We start from the raw sequence: 11,128 nt of genomic DNA, 5'->3' as shown, positions 1-11,128 counted from the left end.
GATATCTGGCAGGAACATTAGAAATAAACATGTTCCAAGGCTAGTAGTGCAAATAGGAGATGATAGGTTTTGAAGAGCCACCCTAAGCCATAGTTAAAAGGGTTGGAAGTAGCATCAAAGTCTTAGCTTAAGGCATAGAAGAGAATTTGGAGTTGAAAGATTAATAACAAAACAGCTTTATTGCTTATACTTGACCAAGAAAAGATAAAACATAAAAGGGAAAAAAAAACAGGCAAAATATGTATTCCTTGGGAAAGAGATAAGCCTGCTAGTATGGTAGGAGGGAAAGGTCAAGACCCAAAGAGCCAACTTCCTGGAGGTGCCTTATTCCACTGGCTCATTTTCCCAAATCTGTGCTTTCAATCAGTACTTAAGAGCGCAAAACAATGCTAAAAAAAAATACTAATAACTCCTTCCAACAAAGACTTCAGTTGCTCCAAGAAAGTTAAGAGGTAGTAATTAAAAGACTCTTCTTCCCCCCTATTAGGTTTCCACTTATGCCAAGGACAAAAATATATACCATGGAACATTGACAACTGAGTACCAAAGTATTAGTATTTCAAATAAATATCCCAAAAAGTAGCACCCACTCATAATCAAAGGATAGGGCACCTCTGGCCAACCATGTATTTTAAAACCAAGCATTTATTAGAAATTGTTCCATAAAGAGAACTAATTTTAGTAGTTAGAACTATAAAATACACTTCATGGAATGTCATCATAGTTGTATTCTATTGCTGGTGTCTTAAATTGTCATGCTACCATGAAGTACTTCTCTATTACACATGGGGAAAGGCCAGGGAGATTAACTTAAGCTGCTCTAGAACTTACAACTGATTAATGGCAGAACTAAGACCAAAAGTCTTGAGTTTTTAAGCCTTTTTCTTAGCTCATAAAGTGACAATAAGGAAGAAAATGACAATATGCCACTTGACCTTTTCTCCCATAATGAAAACTTCACCTGTGTTCTGCCAGCCTTCTCTCAGTGATATTTTGGTTTCTGAAGAAATAACAGTAGGGATCACAGTTCTGGCAAAGAGAAATAATGTGGTCTCTACTTGGTGCTTTAACTCAAAGGCAGAGTGGGAAGAAGTAGATGTCCCTGAGAAGCCTGTTTCATTTTGGAACTGATTCAACTTAGTTTCAGGGAAAATCTAAATTCATTACTAGAATTAGAAATGAACAAGGAAGACAAAGGGCTGGGAGTACAACTCAGTGGTAGAATGCTTGCCTAGCATGCGTAAGACCTTGGGAACAATCCCCAGACTGGGGGGTGGGGACAATATATAGACATTTAGATGGCTGTTGCTACCCTAAATCCCCTTCAGAGCATTATTAACATAACTATTCCTAATTCTTCCCCATTTGGTAGGTGTTATGACAACTGAAGAAATAATTTTGAACACAAGTCTGTTTAGGCAATATACAGCAATGGAACTAGAAAACCATTTACTATCCAGTTACCATGTGTTACAAGTACACTAAGTGTAGCTATAGATCCTGTCCAGCAGGGAAATTTGGGAAAACCCTAGACTCAGTTGTCTTTGGATCTTAACATGAAACAGTTTGTTCTTAAGCCATTTTCTCATTAAATAAATCAGACCACAGTTGTGGGGTCAAAAAAACCCAAGGATCAAAGCACCAAGGCTGAAGACAAACCAATTAGGATACCTGCTGTATAAACATAACATAGTGTTTGCTTTATCAAACCATTCTACTTAACACTGCTTTCCAATCAATCCCTCTTGATCTCAGCCCTCAGTTTCCCCAACTTCAACATTCCAATTGGTGTACCCAGGTCATTATTGGATTCAGCTTTCTGGGTTCTTTAATTTACTATATATGTCCTCTACACTAAATGTGATTAATTGCAAAAAAATAATCTCTTCAAGAAACCTTCATAACAAAATACCAGATTCCCTATTAACAAGAAAAGGGGATCAAGTTTAACAGGCCAAAACAGAAGACAGGAGTCTGTCAAAACATATAGATGGCACAAGACAGCTCTGACCTCAGACCCCCTGTGCTGAAGGAGTCACTGGCCAAACTCCAAGGTGTAAGAGCTGTAAATAACCAGAGTCAAATGAGAAATACAAGAATGTTTCCCATTTAGTCATCCTCTGAGCTCTCCGCAGACCTTTCATCTGTAGCCACTTTCCAATTTGTGCGTTTGTTTGTCCTCTCCTGTATTTCATTGTTAACTATGGGGATATGGACATTTTTCTCTCTCTTTTTCCTTTTGGTTTTCTCATTGTCTCTTTCCTCACTCTCCTCAGAACTGCTGGATGCTGAATCATCTGACTGGGAAATGTCACTTTCTGCCGCTACAAATAAAGCAGATTTTTTGAGAGACTTTTTCCTAGATTTTTTCTTGCGCTTATGTGGTTGTTTTCTTTTCCTGGTACTAGAAGCCCCAATTTCTTCTGAGTACTCGCTTGAGGAATCTGCTGTTACATCTGTGGCTTCCTTCTTGCTTTTCTTCTGTTTCTTGTGTGATCTTTTTTTCTGCTTCTTTTTGTGAGATTTCTTTGACTTCTTATGTTTGCGGGATTCGTGAGTAGATGATTTTACCTGGGGAGATGTTTTTTTCCCATTGGTAATATCTTGCTGATCACTACTAATAAGAGTTAAAAACAAACAAATAAAAAAAAACAGATTCTTTTATGTAGAAAAGGTACACATAAACATTTTAATATTCTGCATTCTAGATAAGAAATTGTTAACATTTGAATTTTAAATCAATTTTGACAAAGGGTTACTATGAGTCTTACACACTTACATTGAGTATTTGTTTCATCTTTAAAATGAAGATAAAAATTCTAATATTGTACCATATTGTACAGAATAGTTAAACACCAGTCTCCCCTTATCCATGGTTTCATTTTCTGTGGGTTGTTGGCCAATCACAGGGCAAAAATACTAAATGGAAAATTTCAGAAATAAATATTCACAAGTTTACAATTGCATGCCATTCTAAGTAGTATGATGAAATTCCTCACAGTCCCTCTTTGTCCCACCTGGTATGCAAATCACCTTATCCAGCTACCCAACCCTTAGTCATTTAGAAGTCATCTGGGTTATCAGCTCTATCATGGTACAGCAGTGCTTATGTTCAAGTAAACCTTATTTTACTTATCAGTGGCCCAAAGCACCAGAGTAGTGATGCTGGCAGTTCAGATATACCAAAGAGAAGCCATAAAATGCTTCCTTTAAGTGAAAAGATAAAAGTTTGTTACAGGTACGTATTATGCACAGGAAAAAAAAAGTAATATAGTGATTGGGATTCAGTACTATCTGAGATTTCAGGCATCCACTGCAGGTTTTAGAACACATCTACCATACATAGGAAAGGACTATTATATATAAAAATCAAAATATTTACAAATATGCCAAATATAAATTAAAAGCAGACAAAACAGGGATTGCCTCCCAACCAAATCTTTTTTCCTTTTTTTTTTTGTTGTGGGGACAGGAAATAGGGGCTTTCTATGTTGACCAGGCTGGTCTCACTTCCTGGGCTCAAGTGATCCTACTGCCTCAAACATCGGAATAGCTAGGACTAAAAGTATAAACCACCACACCTAGTTCTAGCTACATTTTCAGTGGCAAATATTTTAAAAAATTAGGAAGGTAATTTATAATATAGACTTTTTATGCTACCTTAATTTTCAACTTTTTTTTCAGTAAACCCAATTATCTTACCTGTCTGTTTCAAACTCTTCAGGGTACAATTCTTTATAACCACTGTGACCCCATCTGTAAGGTGACACATTATATTGTTAAAGCAATGCATACATTTTGGGAAATTAAAAAGATTTAACTTATGCCATATATACACATTCATACACATGGGACAAAGAAAACAGACATATAGTACAGCCATATCCTTATTATAGCTCAGTAACAGCTACATTTTCTGTATTGTACACTATCATTTCAGACACATAGGATTCCTCTATCCATTTGTAAAAGAATTATCCATTCTTTTTTAAGATACTGCTCTTTAGGTAAAAGGCACTTTTCCAAAAATAATGTCATTGGGGCAATTATTTTCTTAAATAACAGTAATTTAAAAATATTTATTGAAATATAATTCACATACCAAGAAATTTACCCTTTCAAAATGTGGTGCCTCTAACCCATGTCAACTATCAATCTATCAATCTCTACTCATTTGACTATCTTGGACATACCATGTAAAAATAAATCATGTCACTTTTTGTGTCTGGCTTTTCTTTCATCTTGCATAAGATTTAAGGTTCTTCTATGTTGTAGTACATATCAGTAATTCATTCCTCTTACTGCCAAAAAAAAATCCCCTTGTACAGATATCCCACATTTTGTTTATCAATTCATCAGGAAATATTTGGGTTTCTACTTTTTTGGCAATTATGAACAAAGCTGCTATAAACACCTGTGTCCAGGTTTTTGTTAGGTCACTAATTCTCAAGTACATATTCTCAGGCCAAATACCATTAAAGATCATAAAAAAATTAATCACAAACCTGTCTGGCATGTTAGCTTCATAATCATATAGCTTCTTATTCCAGGATTTAGCTTTCAGAAAATCATCTTCCAGAGTCCCAGCAATTTCATTCTTTGGCCTCCAGTAGTCTCTTTGACTTTCTTCATCAAAACCATCACTACGCATCCGACTACAGAAGAAAACAGAACTTTTAGACTTCAAAACAATCTGTAAGGTTACTTTATGAAGTATCATGCATAAAACACAGAACAGGCTGAGAGGAGGAAAAAAACAACCAAATATTGTTTAAAAAATAAAAATAACATGTATTAGAAATTATCTGTTCATTTCTGCTAACAGTTTCATCTGAAATGTCCTCCAAAGACCCATGAGTTGAGGCTTGATCCCCAGAGTGACACTATTGGGAGGTAATGGAACCTTTAAGAGATGAGGCCTAGTAGAAGGTCTTTAGATCATTGGTGGGTGTGCCCTCAAGGAGAATAAGGGAAATCAGTCCTTCCTATTCTCTCCTTTTCTGCTTCCTGCACATGAAGTGAGCAATTTTGCTATACTATGCATTCTGGACATGACAAGCTGCCTCACCTCAGGCACAAAGCAATAGCACCAATCTACTATGAAACCTCCAAAACTATAAGCCAAAATAAACCTTTTCTCTTTAGAAATTAATCATCTCAGGTATGTTGTTATTGTGATAAAGCTAACACAACTCTATTTATTTGTAAAGGCCAACAACAAATCTTAGGGCTGGGGTTGTGGCTCAGAATTGAACCCAGTGGCTCACAACCACTCAGCACCACATATAAATAAATAAATAAATAAATAAATAAATAAATAAATAAGTCCATCCACAAAATATATATGTGTGTGTGTGTGTGTGTTTATATATAAACAATAACAAATCTTGACTGTTACTACTCCCATTATAGAGTATAGATGAAATCATTTTTGGACTGTGTCATGCTGTAGGCTCACTCACTAATTCTTCACCAGGAGAGCATGCAAAGTGAGAAGCACAGCAAAATCACAGTTGGGAATATTTTACTCTAGAGTTTCTGAAACACACCTCCCACTCTTGCAAATCAGCAACTTGCTGTAATAAGGCCATAGTAACAATGGGAATAAGGACTAATCCATGGTAATATTGGGGCAGGAAAAATGTTGATAACCACTGATCTGGCCTCTGCTTACAATCTCCACTAACCAGCCACTAAGCTACCTCATGAGTTATTAAAAATGTTTAAGGCTCTCCTACATGCCAGGCACTACTGTTCTAGCTGGTAGGAAAAGAACAGCAAATGACATTATCAGAATTCTTGTCCCTAAAAAAGATTGTTTTAAAATTTATTAACTTTCAGTTGCAGCAAATCTATAGGCTGAGACAGAAGGACCTCAACTTAGCAAGGTCCTAAGCAACTTCATGAGACCCTGTCTCAAAATAAAAAAAGGGATAGGGATGTAGCTCAGTGGTAAAGTGCCCCTGGGTTCAATCCCCAGTACTAAAAAAAAAAAAAAAAAAAGAAAAAAAAGATTTACCATTCATTCACCATGACAGCATTAGGAGAAGTCTACTCCAAGAGAAATCGTTTTATTTCTGGATTGCCACTTGGAATTAACCAGTACAAAATAAATCATTACCTGTACTAACTCTACTTCTGAATTCTCAAAGGACCACCTTCAGAAAGGAAAAAAAAAAAAAAAAAAAACCCTAGCAGATATTTATTTATATTGTGACTGTCTTTTTACCATGTACATCCTAAATACTTCTTACTTGAAGCTATTCATACATAGGTAATCATACACTGAAGTCCACATACTCCACAGGCATACATACTCTCCTTAAATATCTCATTATTAACTGTTAATTTCCACACACACCCCCAAAAAAGCTTTAGAAATCAGAATTATGACTTTATATTCATTTCTCTTAAACATAGCTTCTACACTTATAGGCATATGAGTGAAGCCTAAGAGATGTTCCAAGTTCCTCAGACATTCCTATACCTCCACAGATAAAAGAAAACTAAGCTTGTATAATCCTTCACATTCACACTCAAAATTATTACAAAGGAAATATGGAATGCTATTGATTTGGCAAAGACAGTAAATAGACGGAGCAAAGAAAAAGGCTGAAAGAATGAAAAGTTAAAGGGAAATGGAATGATTGATTAATTAAATGACCAAAAGATTCCAATAGAAAACTGTAAGTTTAAAAACTATTAGACAAGGTCAGAATCTACGACCCTAAGTATTTATAATTGTCCACAGCTGAATTTTTTTTTAAGTTTTCCATTGCAAATAAGTATTGCTGGGCATAGTGGCACATGACTATAACCCAAGTGATTCAGGAGGCTTAGGCAAAAAGATCACAAGTTTGAGATCAGCCTTGGCAACTTAGCGAGACCTTTCTCAAATAAAAGATACAAAGGGTTGGGGATTTAGTTCAGAGGTAGAATGCCCACTGATATGGTTCAAGCCCCAGTACCACAAAATAAACTTGAATAAATTAAATTAAAAGGATTGGTATTCCAGCAATTCGGGACACAGAGGCAGGAGGATTTCCAGTCCAAGCCCAGCCTTGGCAACTTAGCAAAACCCTGCCTCAAAAAAAAAAAAAAAAAATATGCTGGGACTATAGCTCAGCTGTAGGAGTAAGAAATTTTAGAATAAGTACTAGCATGTGTGAGGCCCTCAATTCAATCCCCAGCACTGCAAAAAAAAAAAAAAAGGCAAATAAATACAAAGTGTCTAGCATATGGATCATAATCATTATCTTTATGTTTGGGTCTAGATTTGTAAAAAAGGGAAGGCTTAATATAACTCACATGACTGAATTTATCGATCTTAACATATCAATATATTTTTAAGCAAAAGTTGATAATTATTAAGAAGATGAGAAATATTCTGGTTCTCAGAGCTGCAACTTCACCTTGAACTGCTGGGTAACATTTTCCTTTTCGTCCCCTGGTAAGCATCCTCCATCTGTTTCTCTAGTTCTCTTATTTTCCACATATCTGACTCCTCCTGAATCTAGATTTATTTTTAAAAGGAAAGAAACAAAAATAAGTCACTAAAAATAACACTTTACATTGCAGAAAAGTATCTGAAAATACAGTCTGCACTAATTACAGGTTACAGACTGGACTATGATCAGGCACCTAGAAAATAAATTCTGGCTTCTCTAGAAAGTGGCTGAACAATTTAATAGATGAAATCTCAAGTATGTAGAATTCTACAGCAACAGAACTTTTTAACCCCTGCATAATCAGATTTACTACCCTACCAAATTTACAATTGTGCTGCAATTAACAAATAACAACAATTTCTAAGATACAACATAATTTTAACTATATAATCTCAATTAACTCGTAAGCAACTTTATGAGGAAAACAAGGCAGGTATCATTATTACATTTTACTGAGAAAAAACAAAAGCTCAGAGAAAGTAAAAAAAAAAAAAACTAAAATTTCTAAGCCAAGACTCTTTTGACATTATAATTCTTGTCAAAAACAAAAACAGTATGGTTGCTAGAGAATTTCCTAGAAAGCAAAGTACAACTGCCCACGAACAAGAACACATTTTATTTCTAATTTCTCCTGCATAATTGTTTTAAATCTGTGCTAGGCTTATCATTTTTAGCTACTACTCTCAAATCTTAAATCCCCCATATAACTAGAAGTAGGTTAACACATTTGCACATCAGCATAAGTAGCAGTTATAACCTCACCCACAATTAAAAACTTAAGTGATCTGATAGTGGTATTATTTATGATAAAACCAATGGTACAATTTACTGAAGAACACTAACCTAGGGGTCTTGGCCCCTCCTTTTCATTATATGTACTCTCTTAGGTGACCTTATCTACCTACTCTTATGACCTCTATCACTTATCTACATATCAATTTTCATTTATGTCCATTCCCAACTTTTCTCCTTTCTTCCAAATTCAAACTTTCAATTGTAAGCCCCACACTATAAAATGGTCAAAACCAAACAAAATAAAGTTCTCATCATATTTATCTTTCATTGTTATTGTCCCCTGTTTTAATTAATGGGATCATCATTATCATCTACAGTCACACACACTGATTCCACTCTTATCACTATCCCATCAGTCTCCAAGACTTTTTGACTGTATCTCCTAAATTGCTCTTCTGATCCCTACAGTCACTGCTTTCATTCAAACCCTCATCATCTCTCACCTGGAACACTATATTCATTTCCTCAATGAACCCTCTACTGTTTCTCCCATCTGATTTATTCCCTACCCAGTTAATAAATCATCTTTCTAAAATACAAATATAATCATGTTGAAAATATTTGATGGCTTTTTTATTGCTTTGAGGTAAAAGTCTAATTTCTAAACATCACAAACTAACCCTAATTTGCTATTCAGATCTTATCTAATACTATATTCCCTATTTTCTAGATGCACACCAAGTGATTCATGCCTTTTCTTTCTTTTTTTGGTGGTTCTGGGCATTGAACCCAGGGCTTTGCACATGCTAGGAAAGTACTCTACTACTGAGCTACGGCTGCAGCCCATGCCTTATTGTTTCTATAGATGATACTCTGTTCAGAATGATCTTTTATATCAAATAAAATTATAGCAATTCATCAAGAACCAGTTAAAATATCAGCAGTTCAAATACATTCATTCTGCAGGAGCTTTTCTAATTTCCCAAGGCAGAGTTCAATATTCCTTCTTCAGTGCTCTAACACACTTTGTAACTGTCTACTAAATAGTACTTACCAAACTGTACTGTAATTATCTATTGATTCATACTGGTACTTCCCAACTGTGCCAGAATAATGCTTAGTATACTAAATGGGCTAAGAGTTGAGCAATGACTGGGATGTACCTCCCACCTTATTGTGAGCATCTGTATGCCGGATGACATTCCTCAGGAGGACTTTCCCCAATGGAACCCGAGACATTCTTCAATCTGAAATGAATAAATAAATAACACTTAATAATCTCTTTGATTGTCTCATCTTTTGTTAAATTTTATAAAGAAGTATAAGGTAAAGGAAAGATCACTGAACTAGAAGTCAAAGGTCCTGAGGAATAGTTTTTCCTTCACCATTAAAAGAAAGAAATATCTGATCACAATTAATATAAAGATGTAAAGAAATAATGCACATTAAAGTCCTTTAAAACTAAAATTAAGTGCTTTCATAGGCTCAGATTTATTTAATCTTCACAACTCTACGCTTTAATAAGGCAAATAGCTGTCCCTCAGTATCTACAGGGGATTGGTTCCAGGACCCTGAAGATATCAAAATCCAAAGATGTTCAAGTCTCTTAATACAAAATGGGGTAGTATTTACATTTAGCCTATGTACATCCTTCTGTATACTTTAAATCATCTCTAGATTACTTATAACACCTAATACAATGCAATGTAAATAGTTGCTAAAGTGTATTCTTTAGGTAATAACAACAAGAAAAACATCTGTACAGGTTCAGTACTGAGGCAATTTTTTCTCAATATTTTCAATTGGCTGTTGGTTGAACCCGAAAACGCAAAGATGCGGAACAGAGGATACCGAAGGGCCGACTGCATCTCCATTCCTATTTTGTAGATGAAGTTCCCTTAAAAAGTCGTAACTTGCCCCAGGCCTCATAATCCCAGGCAAACGATGTGTGTCAATGTCCAGTTTAGAAATCAAATCTCCAATCCCAAAATTAGTTTGCGATGAAGCAAATACCTAGATTTAAGAGTGTCAGAAACCACAAAAGTCAACAGTAACAAAAACTGACGCCTAAAAACATCAAATGTAAAGATGGGTTTAATTTCTTAATTCAGGGCCTTTTATTTCCTATTCTGTATGGAAGTTTCCAAAAACTAGATAACAAATCTATGCATATGTGCAGCTAGCAGGGGCTTTGTGTAACCACCCCAAGGCTCACTCACCCCTCAATCCTGAGGAAATCAGGCATCTTGTTAGTGTGAGACGAAGAACCACTCCATTACAAGATCTCCTCCGACCCAGGAAGCCAAGGAGTCAGGGCTCAAAGGCAGCTCTGCAGCTTCACCCGAGTCCTTCGTGAAACGTAGCCTTCCCACCGGTAATTCTGCCCTCACCCGTGGCCCAGTCCACGGCTGCCTTCCCCCAGCCCAGATCTCTCTCCCGGACTGAGACCAGAGGGAGCGCCGGCACGGAATCCGGACTGCCGGGCTGACCCGAGCATTCCCCGCTCACACTTTGCTGGGATAGCCCCCCGGAGTAGGGTTTCACTCCCCAGAAAGGATGAAGACGTTCGGGATGGGTACGACCTTCCGTTGGGCCCCAAAAGTGTCTAGGGTGCTTGAAGTGGGGGTTGAGGTTTCCAAATGGAAAACAGAGAAAATACCCCCATCTTTGTCACCGGGGTCCCTGTCCCCCAGCGGCCTTGGAGCTCCCGGTGTTTTTCCCTCCAAACGCCCGCCCCACACAAATACACACAAACACACCCATACCGTGCGCCGCAGCCTCGCGTGGCGGGGGTGGGGGGAGGAAGCGATCTGGGAGAAAAAGGAGGAGGCTTCCCTTCCAGGCCGGAAGTCGTGCTCGCGAGAAATCTTTCCTTCCTATCCGAGACCCAAGACTCCCTCTGGGAGGGTTTCCTGGGCACTCTAGGGGCCGACGCCTACGGAAAG

The 11,128-nt window shown here is 36.9% G+C and overlaps 1 protein-coding gene across 5 annotated transcripts; it reads right to left on the bottom strand.

Moving 5' to 3' along the window:
- Window positions 1-160: 160 nt before the first annotated feature.
- Nkapd1 (NKAP domain containing 1) lies at window positions 161-11,085 on the bottom strand. 5 transcript variants are annotated; one of them, XM_021732397.3, is made up of 7 exons: window positions 10,949-11,056; window positions 10,035-10,196; window positions 9,354-9,430; window positions 7,413-7,513; window positions 4,506-4,655; window positions 3,703-3,756; window positions 161-2,617 (listed from the first exon to the last, which is right to left on the bottom strand). In XM_021732397.3, the coding sequence occupies exons 3-7, from the start codon at window positions 9,420-9,422 to the stop codon at window positions 2,110-2,112; spliced, it is 882 nt and encodes a 293-aa protein (XP_021588072.2). In that variant the 5' UTR covers window positions 9,423-9,430; window positions 10,035-10,196; window positions 10,949-11,056; the 3' UTR covers window positions 161-2,109. The 5 variants fall into 5 exon arrangements, with proteins under 5 accessions (XP_021588072.2, XP_013217822.2, XP_077903113.1 ...); XM_013362368.4 differs by lacking the exon at window positions 10,035-10,196 and having other exon boundaries at window positions 10,949-11,085; XM_078046987.1 differs by lacking the exon at window positions 10,035-10,196 and having other exon boundaries at window positions 161-2,614; window positions 10,949-11,085.
- Between the last annotated feature and the right edge of the window lie 43 nt (window positions 11,086-11,128).

The sequence above is a fragment of the Ictidomys tridecemlineatus genome, chromosome 4 (genome assembly GCF_052094955.1).
Source record: "Ictidomys tridecemlineatus isolate mIctTri1 chromosome 4, mIctTri1.hap1, whole genome shotgun sequence".
NCBI lineage: Eukaryota > Metazoa > Chordata > Mammalia > Rodentia > Sciuridae > Ictidomys > Ictidomys tridecemlineatus.
This window is presented reverse-complemented; position numbering and strand designations above follow the sequence as displayed.

Coding starts and splice junctions, on each gene's coding strand:
- Nkapd1 (XM_013362368.4), bottom strand. CDS start 9,422: ATGTCTCGGGTTCCATTGGGGAAAGTCCTCCTGAGGAATGTCATCCGG. Junction 7,514..9,353: donor ATACAGATGCTCACAATAAG/GTGGGAGGTACA, acceptor AAATAAATCTAG/ATTCAGGAGGAGTCAGATAT. Junction 3,757..4,505: donor GAAGCTAACATGCCAGACAG/GTTTGTGATTAA, acceptor GTCACCTTACAG/ATGGGGTCACAGTGGTTATA.